The 17,707-nt window shown below is 37.2% G+C and overlaps 1 protein-coding gene and 1 long non-coding RNA gene across 2 annotated transcripts in view; both read right to left on the bottom strand.

Moving 5' to 3' along the window:
• Positions 1 to 497: 497 nt before the first annotated feature.
• Positions 498 to 3,877, bottom strand: LOC138331100 (uncharacterized). Its single transcript, XR_011209654.1, has 2 exons — positions 3,758 to 3,877; positions 498 to 3,715 (listed from the first exon to the last, which is right to left on the bottom strand). It is a non-coding gene; the product is annotated as an uncharacterized lncRNA (long non-coding RNA).
• An 8,799-nt stretch (positions 3,878 to 12,676) lies between these two features.
• Positions 12,677 to 17,707, bottom strand: part of LOC138331189 (amyloid protein-binding protein 2-like) — a 29,217-nt gene continuing 24,186 nt past the window's right edge. The window contains exon 12 of the mRNA XM_069278666.1: positions 12,677 to 14,317. Within this exon, the coding sequence (XP_069134767.1) occupies positions 14,085 to 14,317 (233 nt within the window). The 3' untranslated portion in view covers positions 12,677 to 14,084. The remainder of the gene's footprint in view (positions 14,318 to 17,707) is intronic.

Here is a 17,707-nt window from a genome sequence, read left to right on the forward strand (position 1 = left end):
CAAAGGCTGAGGGGTGGAGCCCAGTGGGGTCCAAATGGCTTAAATTTTTAGGTCACCTGACCATAGGATGACAAAATTAGAAAGAAAAATAACAACCATATGTCAGTTATGATAAATTGTTCCAGTATGCAAATTCATCCAAGACCTCATTGCATACAGAGTTTCATCAACATCAGTTCATATTTACTTCAGCTTCTGTGTTGAATACAGGAGGGAAAAAATTAACACATCATATAGCTATTATGTTGGCCCTTAAATGACAAATTACTATTGGATGTCAGGTGACCGTTAAGGCCCATGGGCCTCTTGTCTTCCATCAAATGATTGTCCATACCCATCACAATATCTTATATAATCTAGTATTAACATAAATATTTCTTGAAAGGACTCAGAGGAGATTGAGCTAAAACTAAATTGTAGCAATAACGACAGCTCTAGCAAACATTCAAACATGTTTGCATCATCAACCTTTCTAAAAAAATAATACACAAAATCACTGAAGCATGTAATGTTAGTTTATTATGTCCGATCCCAGTAAAAACCTGTACATCAGACAGCACATATACAATGTACATTGTACACATTGGACAGACTACACCTGCACCTCCCTAAGAAACAGTAATGAACTAATCTGTACTTTGATGCAAGGTTCACCACAATACATCAAAGGGTAACTGACAGGACTTTTAACGAATTTGCATTGATCAATATTACATGTAAATGTAGATTAAAAACGTACAAATGACATTTCCCTCTAATTATCATCTACAAAAATGAAAAGGATGTTTCATAAATCTTTTCAGGTAATTGAATATTAATTGAAACAATTGTACCACATTTCACTATGACAATTTACAGTGAACTACATGTACTGAAATACAAGTACCTACACTATCAGTTGTTTTAGAAATCGTTTGCGGCTCCAGTGAAATATTAAATGAGCGACGTCAAACATAGAACATTCAGTAGAAACTGTAACTTAACAGCCCATGAAACAAATGATGTTCATAAAGGAGGATGAAAATGTCATATTTGAGATTTCTTTATGTGAATTGTACAAGTATAAGTATTCTAAAACTCGAGACTTACAGCAGCCTTATAGATCCGGGCCTTAATGCATATCTTGTTACTAATGTGTGTTATCATAAATCTCAGAATGATTCAAACTAAAAAGCTTTCTATACTAGAAAATGTTTCGTACATTTTATACATGTACTAGCATAAAACATTTTCCCTGGTAGATGGCGTCATACTATACACAATTATGACCAGTTACAATGTACGTATATTCAATATTACAAGACTTAGTGTAAACCTGAAGAACATTTGAATTCCTTCATTACTGCAATCATACACATTTCACCGATAATCTAACTGTCGTCTACTAGGACCTGCTCATCAGACTAACACAGTACTGCTAACCTCCGATTATAAAAATCTAGTGATCAAAACAAACGTCATATGTACATGTGTAACAATTAAAGGTCAACTGTAACATTTTTTGCATTATTTCTGACCCATTTTTCAAAGTATTATAAAAAGATTCTAAAACATAATTTTTTGCTGATATTTGAACATAACATATTTGACCAAATGAAGGCGCTTGCTGTAAAAAGGGCATCCTGCCTTTTTTTCTTAAAAAAAAAAAAAAAGATAAAATGCTGCCGTGTTCAGCTATCAAGTATCACAAATAAACAACATACTTCTACCTTTCTTAGATTTTTATTTCCTATCCAATTTACAGAATAAAATAACAGCCACATTTTTATCCGATCTTAGATATTTTGAATGTCAATGACCTGGACTGACACAGTCGTAGTAGTCGTCAGCCTGGACTGACACAGTCGTAGTAGTCGTCAGCCTGGACTGACACAGTCGTAGTAGTCGTCAGCCTGGACTGACACAGTCGTAGTAGTCGTCAGCCTGGACTGACTCAATCGTAGTAGTCGTCAGCCTGGACTGGCACAGTCGTAGTAGTCGTCAGCCAACTGCCATATCATCCATATCACTGTTAGAGTCGTTGCTTTTAGATAGCTCAATGTTCACTGCAGTATTCTATATAGACAACAGGGTCCACGTGCTAGAAAACATCTAGCATCAGAGGATTTTCAAGGGGAAACTGTCCGTTTCAAAGTTTACGTCGATTCCCTTTGTCGTGACGACTGTTTAGCTGCAAGCTTTTGATCTATAGTCTGTTTCAGATAACTTTAGAAATATTTAACTTAATAATGACGCCCCATCGTCAGTTACCCGCGCCCTGTGCCCTCTTCAGGTCAAATACGGTATATCAAAATTGGCTTTTTAGTCCTATTATTAAATTATACTTTCCTTTTAATAATGATAAAAAAATGTGTTTAAAAAGTCTTAAAATAGTGCAGAAATAAAATCCTGAAATTTTTCATCTTTCTTAGATTTCACCCCTAACTTTGACTAAATTACATTTGATATGTTCCCTCTATGTGATAAGAGTTACTAGTATGATGTTTGCTTTACCTGACATGCCATTTTTGTGAGAAAAAGTTTTGTCCAGATGCTCAAACACAGGTTATTCGGTCAATCAGGTTTAATGGTCTGGCAGACAATATTTTCAAAGCACTGTCATTAATGGGAGGTCACGATGTATTAAAATTAATGATGGAGACATTGATAGCCACATGTAATGATGACGTCACATCATTGCCTAGTGCTTGTCAGCCGTCTTTTCCCTACCCCGCTGAAAGACAGAGTTATCTTTTCCCTCATAACTGCGGGATATTCCCAGAAAACCATGTCAAGTATGAGAGAAATATGTATTCTGAAAAGTTAACACGGTAAATTGGCAAAGTTACCAAGAGTTGGCAATACTGATGTACTGCAGATCAAAAGAGGAAAACAAATAATATACAGTGATATATACCCATCAAAAACAGTCCAATAACTCGCAAATATTGCAGTATACATTATTGTATAGTAGGCATGATAAATAGTCAATAAACATCAAACAGTAATTATAGTTCTATTCAGTGTTTGGGGAAGGGACTTTGATAACAAAATAGGATACCATAATTGTAATAATAGACTATATCAAGTACAAAAAAAAAGATGACTTTTCCATATCATGATGAACATTTTTAAACAAAGAACAGTACATTGAAGAACAGTAAGAAAACACAAAAGATCTAATTTGATAATTATTTCAGTAATTACATGAGTAATACTCATTATTTTGCGAGGAAATCAAATATGATATCATTACAATACATTCAGAAAATGTCACCGCTTTCTGTCACTGGCAAACGAAGGCTGAATGAGAAATATGTGGTACTTATGCTAAATATAGAAGTACTAAAAACAGGAAAGGAGAAGGTAGTTGTTCGGTTTGACTGCCATACATTGTACATATGTACAGGGCCCAGTTTCATGAACATTCCTGAACTTTAAGGAATTCCTAATAACTTAAATTTCCCTATAGAAAAGGATTAAAAAAGTGAAGAAAAAATCTTTAAATAAGGAGCCTTCCTTATGTAATGCTTCCCTATGGAGAATTTTATGTTAAGGGATTCCTTAACTTTCCTTAATGTTCATGACACTGGACCCAGGTATTATTGATACAAAGTTGATATGCATATTAATGGGTATTTTGCAAAATATAATACCATTTTTAATATAGCTTACTGTAAACAATTGTAACGTATTGAAGAATTGTGCTACACTGTAATAAAAAAAATCACTGAATCTGTATAACATATCAATGCACCCAGCATTTTCATCATGGAACCTGTATATCAATGCACCTATAGTGTTAATCTATAAAAGTCACAATAACCAACTATTGTAATTAAAGAAGTTGTATAACTGTATCATATCAGCCAAACTGATGTGGATTTGTGTAAGTTTCTGAAAAAGGTAAATGTCATTTGTTGAACAAACTTGGTAGCCCTTCATCCAAATATGGTTGAAACCCATTCAAGGATTAATATAAGGAGGAGTCAGATTTTAAAGCCAAATTTCAGCAAAGCTCCCATTTTGGACCTCGGTCATACTATCCCCATGGGTCTTACCTTGGTCCTTTATAAAATATGATTGTCCTTACCTAAAGTTCCCCCTTCTGAATCAATTAAAACCACTATAGACCAATTTTCATTAAGATCGGAGACTGAAACCTTAAAACAGGAAGTGGGCCAGCGGCCATCTTGGAATACCAAAAATCTTTAAGAAAATGTTTGCATATTGTTCGGCATCAATTAAAACCCCTATAGACCAATTTTCATTGAGATCGGAGACTGAAACCTTAAAACAGGAAGTGGGCCAGCGGCCATCTTGGAATACCAAAATCTTTACGAAAATGTTTGCATGTTGTTCGGCATCAATTAAAACCCCTATAGACCAATTTTCATTGAGATCGGAGACTGAAACCTTAAAACAGGAAGTGGGACAGCGACCATCTTGGAATACCAAAATCTTTACGAAAATGTTTGCATGTTGTTCGGCATCAATTAAAACCATTATAGACCAATTTTCATTGAGATCGGAGACTGAAACCTTAAAACAGGAAGTGGGCCAGCTGCCATCTTGGAATACCAAAATCTTTACGAAAATGTTTGCATGTTGTTCGGCATCAATTAAAACCCCTATAGACCAATTTTCATTGAGATCGGAGACTGAAACCTTAAAACAGGAAGTGAGCCAGCTAAAATTAAGAAAATTTGCCCTTTTGGGGCCCCACCCCTCAGTTCCTAGGGTTCAGACCAGACTCATTTATATAAAATATAATTGTGTTTCCCCAATGATGTTTCACACCAAGTATGGATAAAATTCATCCAAGGATGGAGGAGGAGTAGGATTTTAAAGCTAAAATTAAGAAAATTTCCCCATTTGGGGCCCCACCCCTCAGCCCCTAGGGGTCGGACCAGGCTCATTTGTAATATGATTGTCCTTCCCCAATGATGTTTCACACCACATATGGATAAAATTCATCCAAGGATGGAGGAGGAGTAGGTTTTTAAAGCTAAAATTAAGAAAATTTCCCCATTTGGGGCCCCACCTCTCAGCCCCTAGGGGTCGGACCAGGCTCATTTATATCAAATATGATTGTCCGTCCCCAATGATGTTTCACATCAAATATGGATGAAATCCATCCAAGGATGAAGGAGGAGTAGGATTTTAAAGCTAAAAAAAGAAAATTTGCCCTTTGGGGGCCCCACCCCTCAGCCCCTAGGGGTTGGACCACGCTCATTTATATAAAATATGATTGTCCGTCTCAAATAATGTTTCACACCAAATATGGATGAAATCCATCCAAGGATGAAGGAGAAGTAGGATTTTAAAGCTAAAATTAAGAAAATTTGCCTTTTTGGGGCCCTACTCCTCAGCCCCTAGGGGTCGGACCAGGCTCATTTATACAAAATATGATTGTCCATCCCAAATGATGTTTCACACCAAATATGGATGAAATCCATCCAAGGATGAAGGAGGAGTAGGTTTTTAAAGCTAAAATTAAGAAAATTTGCCCTTTTGGGGCCCCACCATTCAGCCCCTAGGGGTCGGACCAAGCTCATTTTATATAAAATATGATTGTCCTTCATCAATAATGTTTCACACCAAATATGGATGAAATCCATCCAAGGATGAAGGAGGAGTAGGATTTTAAAGCTAAAAAAAGAAAATTCGCCCTTTTGGGGCCCCACCCCTCAGCCCCTAGGGGTCTGACCAGGCTCATTTATATAAAATATGATTGTCCTCCCCCAATGATGTTACAAACCAAATATGGATGAAATCCATCCAAGGATGAAGGAGGAGTAGGATTTTAAAGCTAAAATTAAGAAAATTTGCTCTTTTGTGGCCCCGCCCCTCTGACCCTAGGGGTCGGACCAGGCTCATTTATATAAAATATGATTGTCCTTCCCTAATGAAGTTTCACACCAAATATGGATGAAATCCATCCAAGGATGAAGGAGGAGTAGGATTTTAAAGCTTAAAATAAGAAAATTTGCCCTTTTGGTGCCCCACCCCTCAGCCCCTAGGGGTCGGACCAGGCTCATTTATATAAATTATGATTGTCCTTCCCCAATGATGCTTCAAACCAAATATGGATGAAATCCATCAAAGGATGAAGGAGGAGTAGGCTTTTGTATAAATAGTCTTACGCACGACGCACGGCGCACGGCGCACGGCGGACGGCGCACGGCGGATGGCGGACGGCGCACGGCGCACGACGACGGACGAAAAACACGATGACAATAGGTCATCCTGACCTTCGGTCAGATGACCTAAAAATATGATTGTCCTTGGCCAATGATGTTTCGAAAAAAAATTTGGTTGAAATCTGCTTTGCGGTTAAGGAGGAGTAGCATTTTAAAGGAAAAAGTTTACGCACGACGGACGGCGCACGGCGAATGGCGGACAACAACAGACAAATCACGATGACTATAGATCATCCTGACCCTTCGGGTCAAATGACCTAGAAGGAAAATTTGCCTTTTTGGGGCCCCTCCCCTCAGCCCCTAGGGGTCGGACCAGGCTCATTTATATAAAATATGATTATCCTTCCCCAATAATGTTTCATACCAAATATGGATGAAATCCATCCAAGGATGAAAGAGGAGTAGGATTTTAAAGCTTAGAATAAGAAAATTTGCCCTTTTGGGGCCCCACCCCTCAGCCCCTAGTGGTCGGACCAGGCTCATTTATATAAAATATGATTGTCCTTCCCCAATGATGTTTCACACCAAATATCTATGAAAATCATCCAAGGATGAAAGAGGATTAGGATTTTAAAGCTAAAATTAAGAAAATTTCCCCATTTGGTGCCCCATCCCTCAGCCCCTAGGAGTCAGACCAGGCTCATTTATACAAAATATGATTGTCCTTTCCCCAATGATGTTTAACACCAATCATAGATGAAATCCATCCAAGGATAATGGAGAAGTAGGATTTTAAAGCTAAAATTAAGAAAATTTGCCCTTTTGGGGCCCCACCCCTCAGCCCCTAGGGGTCGGACCAGGCTTATTTATATAAACAAGAGGCCCATGGGCCTTAACGGTCATCTGACTCATGGCACAAAACAACAAAGTCACAGTATAAAGTATTGGTTAACGATTAATATAAACAATACAAGGAACTCCTTAGTTGAATATGTAAGTTTCTGAAAAAGGTAAATGTCATTTGTTGAACAAACTTGGTAGCCCTTCATCCAAATATGGTCGAAACCCATTCAAGGATTAATATAAGGAGGAGTCAGATTTAAAAGCCAAATTTCAGCAAAGCTCCCATTTTGGACCTCGGCCATGCTATCCCCATGGGTCTTACCTTGGTCCTTTATAAAATATGATTGTCCTTACCTAAAGTTCCCCCTTCTGAATCAATTAAAACCCCTATAGACCAATTTTCATTGAGGTCGAAGACTGAAACCTTAAAATAGAAGTGGGGCCAGCGGCCATCTTGGAATAACAAAATCTTTACGAAAATGTTTGCATGTTGTTCGGGCATCAATTAAAACCCCTATAGACCAATTTTCATTGAGATCGGAGACTGAAACCTTAAAATAGGAAGTGGGCCAGTGGCCATCTTGGAATACCAAAATCTTTACGAAAATGTTTGCATGGTATTCGGCATCAATTAAAACCCCTATAGACCAATTTTCATTGAGATCAGAGACTGAAACCTTAAAACAGGAAGTGGGCCAGTGGCCATCTTGGAATACCAAAATCTTTACGAAAATGTTTGCATGTTGTTCGGCATCAATTAAAACCCCTATAGACCAATTTTCATTGAGATCGGAGACTAAAACCTTAAAACAGGAAGTGGGCCAGCGACCATCTTGGAATATCAAAATCTTTACGAAAATGTTTGCATGTTGTTCAGCATCAATTAAAACCCCTATAGACCAATTTTCATTGAGTTCGGAGACTGAAACCTTAAAACAGGAAGTGGGCCAGCGGCCATCTTGGAATACCAAAATCTTTACGAAAATGTTTGCATGTTGTTCGGCATCAATTAAAACCCCTATAGACCAATTTTCATTGAGATCGGAGACTGAAACCTTAAAACAGGAAGTGGGCCAGCTAAAATTAAGAAAATTTGCCCTTTTGGGGCCCCACCCCTCAGTTCCCAGGGTTCAGACCAGACTCATTTATATAAAATATAATTGTGTTTCCCCAATGATGTTTCACACTAAATATAGATGAAATCCATCCAAGGATGAAGGAGGAGTAGGATTTTAAAGCTAACTTAAGAAAATATGCCCTTTGGGGGGCCCCACCCCTCAGCCCCTAGGGGTTGGACCACGCTCATTTATATAAAATATGATTGTCCGTCCCCAATGATGTTTCACACCAAATATGGATGAAATCAATCCAAGCATGAAGGAGGAGTAGGATTTCAAAGCTAAAATTAAGAAAATTTGCCTTTTTGGGGCCCCACCCCTCAGCCCCTAGGTGTCGGACCAGGCTCATTTATATAAAATATGATTACCCTTCCCAAATAATGTTTCACACTAAATATAGATGAAATCCATCCAAGGATGATGAAGGAGTAGGATTTTAAAGCTAAAATTAAGAAAATTTGCCCTTTTGGGGCCCCGCCCCTCAGCCCCTAAGGGTCGGACCAGGCTCATTTATATAAAATATGATAACCCTTCCCAAATAATGTTTCACACTAAATATAGATGAAATCCATCCAAGGATGAAGAAGGAGTAGGATTTTAGAGCTAAAATTAAGAAAATTTGCCCTTTTGGGGCCCCGCCCCTCTGACCCTAGGGGTCGGACCAAGCTCATTTATATAAAATATAATTGTCCTTCCCTAATGAAGCTTCACACCAAATATGGATGAAATCAACCCAAGGATGAAGGAGAAGTAGGATTTTTAAGCTTAAATTAAGAAAATTTGCCTTTTGGGGCCCCACCTCTCAGCCCCTAGGGGTCGGACCAGGCTCATTTATATAAAATATGATTGTCCTTCCCAAATGATGTTTCAAACCAAATATGGATGAAATCCATCCAAGGATGAAGGAGGAGTAGGATTTTAAAGCTAAAATTAAGAAAATTTGCCCATTTCTGGGCCCCACCCCTCAGCCCCTAGGGGTCGGACCAGGCTCATTTATATAAAATATGATTGCCCTTCCCAAATAATGTTTCACACTAAATATAGATGAAATCCATCCAAGGATGAAGAAGGAGTAGGATTTTAAAGCTAAAATTAAGAAAATTTGCCCTTTTGGGGCCCCGCCCCTCAGCCCCTAAGGGTCGGAACAGGCTCATTTATATAAAAAATATGATAACCCTTCCCAAATAATGTTTCACACTAAATATAGATGAAATCCATCCAAGGATGAAGAAGGAGTAGGATTTTAGAGCTAAAATTAAGAAAATTTGCCCTTTTGGGGCCCCGCCCCTCTGACCCTAGGGGTCGGACCAAGCTCATTTATATAAAATATAATTGTCCTTCCCTAATGAAGCTTCACACCAAATATGGATGAAATCAACCCAAGGATGAAGGAGAAGTAGGATTTTTAAGCTTAAATTAAGAAAATTTGCCTTTTGGGGCCCCACCTCTCAGCCCCTAGGGGTCGGACCAGGCTCATTTATATAAAATATGATTGTCCTTCCCAAATGATGTTTCAAACCAAATATGGATGAAATCCATCCAAGGATGAAGGAGGAGTAGGATTTTAAAGCTAAAATTAAGAAAATTTGCCCATTTCTGGGCCCCACCCCTCAGCCCCTAGGGGTCGGACCAGGCTCATTTATATAAAATATGATTGTCCTTCCCAAATGATGTTTCAAACCAAATATGGATGAAATCCATCCAAGGATGAAGGAGGAGTAGGATTTTAAAGCTAAAATTAAGAAAATTTGCCCATTTCTGGGCCCCACCCCTCAGCCCCTAGGTGTCGGACCAGGCTCATTTATATAAAAATATGATTGTCCTTCCCAAATGATGTTTCACACTAAATATGGATGAAATCCATCCAAGGATGAAGGAGGAGTAGGATTTTAAAGCTTAAATTAAGAAAATTTGCCCTTTTGGGGCCCCGCCCCTCTGACCCTAGGGGTCGGACCAAGCTCATTTATATAAAATATAATTGTCCTTCCCTAATGAAGCTTCACACCAAATATGGATGAAATCAACCCAAGGATGAAGGAGGAGTAGGATTTTAAAGCTTAAATTAAGAAAATTTGCCCTTTTGGGGCCCCACCCCTCAGCCCCTAGGGGTCGGACCAGGCTCATTTATATAAAATATGATTGTCCTTCCCCAATGATGTTTCAAACCAAATATGGATGAAATCCATCAAAGGATGAAGGAGGAGTAGGCTTTTGTATAAATAGTCTTACGCACGACGCACGGCGGACGGCGGACGGCGGACGGCGCGGCGCACGGCGGACGGCGGACGGCGCACGACGACGGACGAAACACGATGACAATAGGTCATCCTGACCTTCGGTCAGATGACCTAAAAAGTCACAATAACCAACTATTGTAATTAAAGAAGTTGTATAACTGTATCATATCAGCCAAACTGATGTGGATTTGGGGAAATTATCAAACAATTTGATTTATTTCATTATGCATTGTGATAGCATCCTGATTGGACTTTGATCAAATTTAAAATAAACTTAATGCAAAAGAAAATAGTAAATTGATGTCTATCAGAAACAGTTGAGCTCCGTCTCTTTCTAAGGTGAAGCAATTATATATAAATAGGGTGTACATGTACTTCCGTAAGGTCTTAAATTTACTTTGATTCATAAAGTTATAAACCTTAAGTATCCCTCTTTAGGAGACACTGCAGTCATTTTTAATTTCTCCCTTAAAAAAGTCCCTCATTGCACACCTATAGACTGTCGGCTATATCATTATGTTATAGTTAACAACAATTAAAAGCCAATTAGTTGCTGTAGAAATTTATTGAATTTGTGGACAGACCAACAGACAAATGGACATAGTGATTACAATATATATAGGGCTGTCCCATGAATACTGTGAGGCCCTAATTAAATAATGACCACAGCAAGGCTTCTAATATACCGGCCATGTCTATCACAACAGACTCACCGTAAACCTACTTTACTTTGAGGAGTTCTCTGTTTCAACATTTTGTAAAATCTAATCAATTGAATCAGATTTAATTAAAAGTGGGGTTTTTTTTTGTCTAGATTCATATAAATCCCAATCTAATTCTGCTCCACTATGATGACAAAATATACACTTTGATACATGAGTATATCATAGAGCAGGGTAGAGGAACTTCTTAATATATTAATTAGATTGCATATTAAATCCTTTGTATAAACCTAAAAGAAAATGAGTGTCTGTTTCCGAATTAAATTTAATGTATAAACAAGTTTAAAATTACCGCAAGTCACCACAAACATTGTCTGTTTACAGTGAGTTTTGAGCTCTTTTGTGAGTTCACCATATTCTTTTGGCTAGAATACGAATCATTACACTGTTATCACATTAAGCATATCAATGCTCTTAACAAACAACAACATGGCAACATAATTATTGTAACCACAGCAACAAAAAATAGGGAAAACAAAAAAATAATCACAGGCTTTATATTTTAAACAAGTTCTCATGCGCTTTCATGATGATTGGCTACAAGAATCTCTCACCATTTACAATGGGTATGATATACAGCACTCTCTACACACAATGTATACACGGACAGTTTTTACATTTTTCTAACAATCATCGTTTTGTTTTATAATGTACAGTACCAAAACATTAACTTACAAACACTTTAAAGACAAAACATCATTGTGACCTTGTCATCCATATCTAAAATATTCTACACTCGTCTTAGTTAAAAGAAACTTTTTATCGTGTTTCTTCAAATCAAACCATAATCTTCAGATAAAACAACATATAAGAAATGCGTGTGTACTTACACAAAAAACGAGGAGTTCTACATCAATTTCAACTTGAAACTTTATAAAATTTTCTTTAGGTTGTCTTCCTATACAATTATAAGTCATATGCGTACATATGTCAATATTTATTATCACAATTTTTACTTGGGCTATATATAAACATATAAATTAGGTATCAATTATTTTTGAGACTACTACATGTATTCACTTTTCGCACATTAATTCTATTTTACATCAGTCTCTCAAACAGTAAAATTATCTGTAGTTTTCAGAATTTCACCTTTCTGATTATGGTCTTCGAATTTCTGATTCAATGAAAGGGAGATAATCATATATTAGAATTTAAACTAGAAGTTTCTTTTGTCCTTGATTCCTAGGATACAAAACTAGGTGTAAATAAAATTATCATAAACATTTGAACGTAACTAAAGTGTCCTTTGATTAAAATCTCACAAAATGTTTTGGGAGTTTCTACAAACATCTTACTGATAGTTCAACTCTGCAGAATTCATATTTACAAAACCGTAAGATCTGATGGCCGATCTAACAAATTAAGTGCTTATCATACACAACTGGACCTATAGACTGACCCCTGCTGGACTTGTAGACTGACCCCTGGACTTATATCTACAGACCGCTTATAAGACTGACGAGTGGATCTATCTACAGACCGCTGGACTTGTAAGACTGACCAGTGGATCTATCTACAGACCGCTGGACTTATAAGACGACCAGTGGACTTACAGATAAGACTTATAAGACTGACAGTGGATCTATCTACAGACGCTGGACTTATAAGGACAGTTGATAGATGATATCTATATAGCACCATAACATAGGGGATGAGTGGTAGTGATAACAGTATTGTGATATTATCTGTGCATTACTTTTTCTGATTTGTGCCAGTTGTACTGCATTGATAAGGCATCGCCAAATGGAAAGCCCTTGGATTTTTCAATATGGCGGCATCCATATAAAAGCTACACTTCAAATTCAAAATATATTTACTTTCTATCTTACGAGCATTGCAGACATGAAAGATATAACACCTATAATGTTTCGAAATGCATTGAAATATATAATAAACAAAATTTTAACAAATAAAAATCTATTATGTTGTGTTTTCAACAAAACAGAAATTTCAATGACAAATGAAATAAATCGGGTCCGCCGTCTTCAAGAAACAAACTGGCACAGCACGTTCCATCACAAGTACAGTAGATTTGTACCGACAAAACTGGTGCGAACCCGCAAATAGAATTCACGATATGAAATAATGTTATAATTGCTAGAGAATACACAAAGATATTTTCTGAAAAACCCCGAGTATCAAAATGGAGCTGCTCTTTATTGTGTAATAACAAACATTTTTTTAGAGATTGTTTTTTCCTATTCATGTAGTACAAAGATGCCAACATTTGTCTAAAATGAAAACCAATATGACAAACCACAAACTTACTTCACAACAATATAAACTAGAACAGGTCTTCTCTGAAAGGCCTATATACTGTTAATCATCAACATTATAGTTTGTTGGCTTATTACTATTTCATATGATCTATTTGTGAAGATGTGATTTCACAAACACCTCTATCTTGCGATTACCTAGAATTCTCTAATGAACAGGCTCTGAAGGCAAATGTTATGGTGAGTAAATAATCATGAAAGATATGAATGCACAGTTGACTTTCCAATGAACACTAAATGCTATGTTACGGTTGAGTGATTATCATTACACCAGTATGACAACGGCACCATTCCCTGGGCGACTACTATCTCACTGTCACATTTTATAAATACAAAATGTATAAAAAGAATCTCATGAATGACAATTATTTGGGGCTTTCAAGGTGGTTTTTTTTTAAATAGTTTATAACATAACTCGAAAGCTTCATACTTCATGATTTTGACATTTTGTAATTACTCTCCAAATCATCTTAGATAAATTCTAAAAAGTAAATAAAAAATTTAAGTTTTCTGCTTTCCTGTGTGATCAGAAACTCTTCCTCATTTTTCAGAAGTGTCTATACATCCCAACACACTATGGATAAATGTGTTCTCCATTAACTGAGAAAGTTGGTACCTCTCTGCTAGCAGCTTGCTGGGGTCACAAAGCACTTAACATCAGCCATTCACAGTTGTTCTGTACCTGTGTCATCGGCAGTGAATACAGGAACCGCTATCTGTACCACAACACACTGAAACCATATTTATTGGCCAGCCACAGATCTCAGCCCATCTTAGCGACACAGTCTTGTACCAGGTCCTGTAAATTGTCAAACACTTGGAAATCGAGAGGTCTCACTTCCTTAGCGTTGTTGCTGTCACGGATCTGATTCCACTGCTGTAGAATATTGGCATACATATCAGCCATACTGTGATTGTCTGTGGTTCTGTACAGTCTCAGCAGGCCACGGTAGTCGTACTCCAACCCACTGTAGCCCTCACCAAATAGTTTCTTACCTGTAAATAGTAATAAACACACTGTACATCCCACTGCATCTGAAAACCTTTTTACATTTTGTTGGTGTTTGAACACTTTTTATAATCTGGATTATTTTTTCTGTGAAATTTAACTCAATCTGTTCACCCCTGAGATTTCATAATGGACTGGTCTAGTCATTGATTTAGAAGAGCCTAAGTGTGTCTTCAGGGGTGAATAAGTTAAGACTGAATAGATAGTGAAAATTGTCTATTTTTGTAAAGACGTTACGATTGCGCCTTGTTCACTTGAGCCCACATAATTTGAAAACCCTTTTATGATTAGTTATTTTTGTCCTTAAAAAAGGTCCATTTGTTTTGAGTTATTCTGTCTATTAAGGCCAAATTTAAAACTGAATATTCAAACAGCGTCATTTCTTAAAATTTGAATACTCACAAAAATTTTATAAGACATACATTTGATGAACTTATTTTTTTTTTGAAACAGTCCTCAGAAATCTCAGATAACTGGCATTTCTTGTATTTTCTTGCTAGATAGACAAACCTATTGCTATAGATCGTAGATAGAGCTTCCTACAAACCTATTGCTATAGATCGTAGATAGAGCTTCCTACAAACCTATTGCTATAGATCGTATAGGTAAGCTTGCTACAAACCTATTGCTATAGATCGTAGAGCTTGCTACAAACCTATTGCTATAGATCGTAGATAGAGCTTGCTACAAACCTATTGCTATAGATCGTAGATAGAGCTTCTACAAACCTATTGCTATAGATCGTAGTAGAGCTCAAAACCTATTGCTATAGATCGTAGATAGAGCTTGCTACAAACCTATTGCTATAGATCGTAGTATAGAGCTTCCTACAAACCTATTGCTATAGATCGTAGATAGAGCTTCCTACAAACCTATTGCTATAGATCGTAGATGAGCTTCCTACAAACCTATTGCTATAGATCGTAGATAGAGCTTCATACAAACCTATTGCTATAGATCGTAGATAGAGCTTCCTACAAACCTATTGCTATAGATCGTAGATAGAGCTTCCTACAAACCTATTGCTATAGATCGTAGATAGAGCTTCCTACAAACCTATTGCTATAGATCGTAGATAGAGCTTCCTACAAACCTATTGCTATAGATCGTAGATAGAGCTTCCTACAAACCTATTGCTATAGATCGTAGATAGAGCTTGCTACAAACCTATTGCTATAGATCGTAGATAGAGCTTCCTACAAACCTATTGCTATAGATCGTAGATAGAGCTTCCTACAAACCTATTGCTATAGATCGTAGATAGAGCTTCCTACAAACCTATTGCTATAGATCGTAGATAGAGCTTCCTACAAACCTATTGCTATAGATCGTAGATAGAGCTTCCTACAAACCTATTGCTATAGATCGTAGATAGAGCTTCCTACAAACCTATTGCTATAGATCGTAGATAGAGCTTTACAACATGCTATAGATCATACAAACCTATTGCTATAGATCGTAGATAGAGCTTCCTACAAACCTATTGCTATAGATCGTAGATAGAGCTTCCTACAAACCTATTGCTATAGATCGTAGATAGAGCTTCCTACAAACCTATTGCTATAGATCGTAGATAGAGCTTCCTACAAACCTATTGCTATAGATCGTATGTATTGATAGAGCTTCCTACAAACCTATTGCTATAGATCGTAGATAGAGCTTCCTACAAACCTATTGCTATAGATCGTAGATAGAGCTTCCTACAAACCTATTGCTATAGATCGTAGATAGAGCTTCCTACAAACCTATTGCTATAGATCGTAGATAGAGCTTCCTACAAACCTATTGCTATAGATCGTAGATAGAGCTTCCTACAAACCTATTGCTATAGATCGTAGATAGAGCTTCCTACAAACCTATTGCTATAGATCGTAGATAGAGCTTCCTACAAACCTATTGCTATAGATCGTAGATAGAGCTTCCTACAAACCTATTGCTATAGATCGTGTAGATAGAGCTTCCTACAAACCTATTGCTATAGATCGTAGATAGAGCTTCCTACAAACCTATTGCTATAGATCGTAGATAGAGCTTCCTACAAACCTATTGCTATAGATCGTAGATAGAGCTTCCTACAAACCTATTGCTATAGATCGTAGATCGTAGATAGAGCTTCCTACAAACCTATTGCTATAGATCGTAGATAGAGCTTCCTACAAACCTATTGCTATAGATCGTAGATAGAGCTTCCTACAAACCTATTGCTATAGATCGTAGATAGAGCTTCCTACAAACCTATTGCTATAGATCGTAGATAGAGCTTCCTACAAACCTATTGCTATAGATCGTAGATAGAGCTTCCTACAAACCTATTGCTATAGATCGTAGATAGAGCTTCCTACAAACCTATTGCTATAGATCGTAGATAGAGCTTCCTACAAACCTATTGCTATAGATCGTAGATAGAGCTTCCTACAAACCTATTGCTATAGATCGTAGATAGAGCTTCCTACAAACCTATTGCTATAGATCGTAGATAGAGCTTCCTACAAACCTATTGCTATAGATCGTAGATAGAGCTTCCTACAAACCTATTGCTATAGATCGTAGATAGAGCTTCCTACAAACCTATTGCTATAGATCGTAGATAGAGCTTCCTACAAACCTATTGCTATAGATCGTAGGTAAGCTTCCTACAAACCTATTGCTATAGATCGTAGATAGAGCTTCCTACAAACCTATTGCTATAGATCGTAGATGAGCTTCTACAAACTATTGCTATAGATCGTAGATAGAGCTTCCTACAAACCTATTGCTATAGATCGTAGATAGAGCTTCCTACAAACCTATTGCTATAGATCGTAGATAGAGCTTCCTACAAACCTATTGCTATAGATCGTAGATAGAGCTTGCTACAAACCTATTGCTATAGATACGTAGAGCTTCCTACACGACTAGAAGCTTCCTACAAACCTATTGCTATAGATCGTAGATAGAGCTTCCTACAAACCTATTGCTATAGATCGTAGATAGAGCTTCCTACAAATTGCTAGATCTGTAGATTGCTACAAATAGATCGTAGATAGAGCTTCCTACAAACCTATTGCTATAGATCGTAGATAGAGCTTCCTACAAACCTATTGCTATAGATCGTAGATAGAGCTTCCTACAAACCTATTGCTATAGATCGTAGATAGAGCTTCCTACAAACCTATTGCTATAGATCGTAGATAGAGCTTCCTACAAACCTATTGCTATAGATCGTAGATAGAGCTTCCTACAAACCTATTGCTATAGATCGTAGATAGAGCTTCCTACAAACCTATTGCTATAGATCGTAGATAGAGCTTCCTACAAACCTATTGCTATAGATCGTAGATAGAGCTTCCTACAAACCTATTGCTATAGATCGTAGATAGAGCTTCCTACAAACCTAT

This window comes from Argopecten irradians, chromosome 9 (genome assembly GCF_041381155.1).
Source record: "Argopecten irradians isolate NY chromosome 9, Ai_NY, whole genome shotgun sequence".
NCBI classification, from domain to species: Eukaryota; Metazoa; Mollusca; class Bivalvia; order Pectinida; family Pectinidae; genus Argopecten; species Argopecten irradians.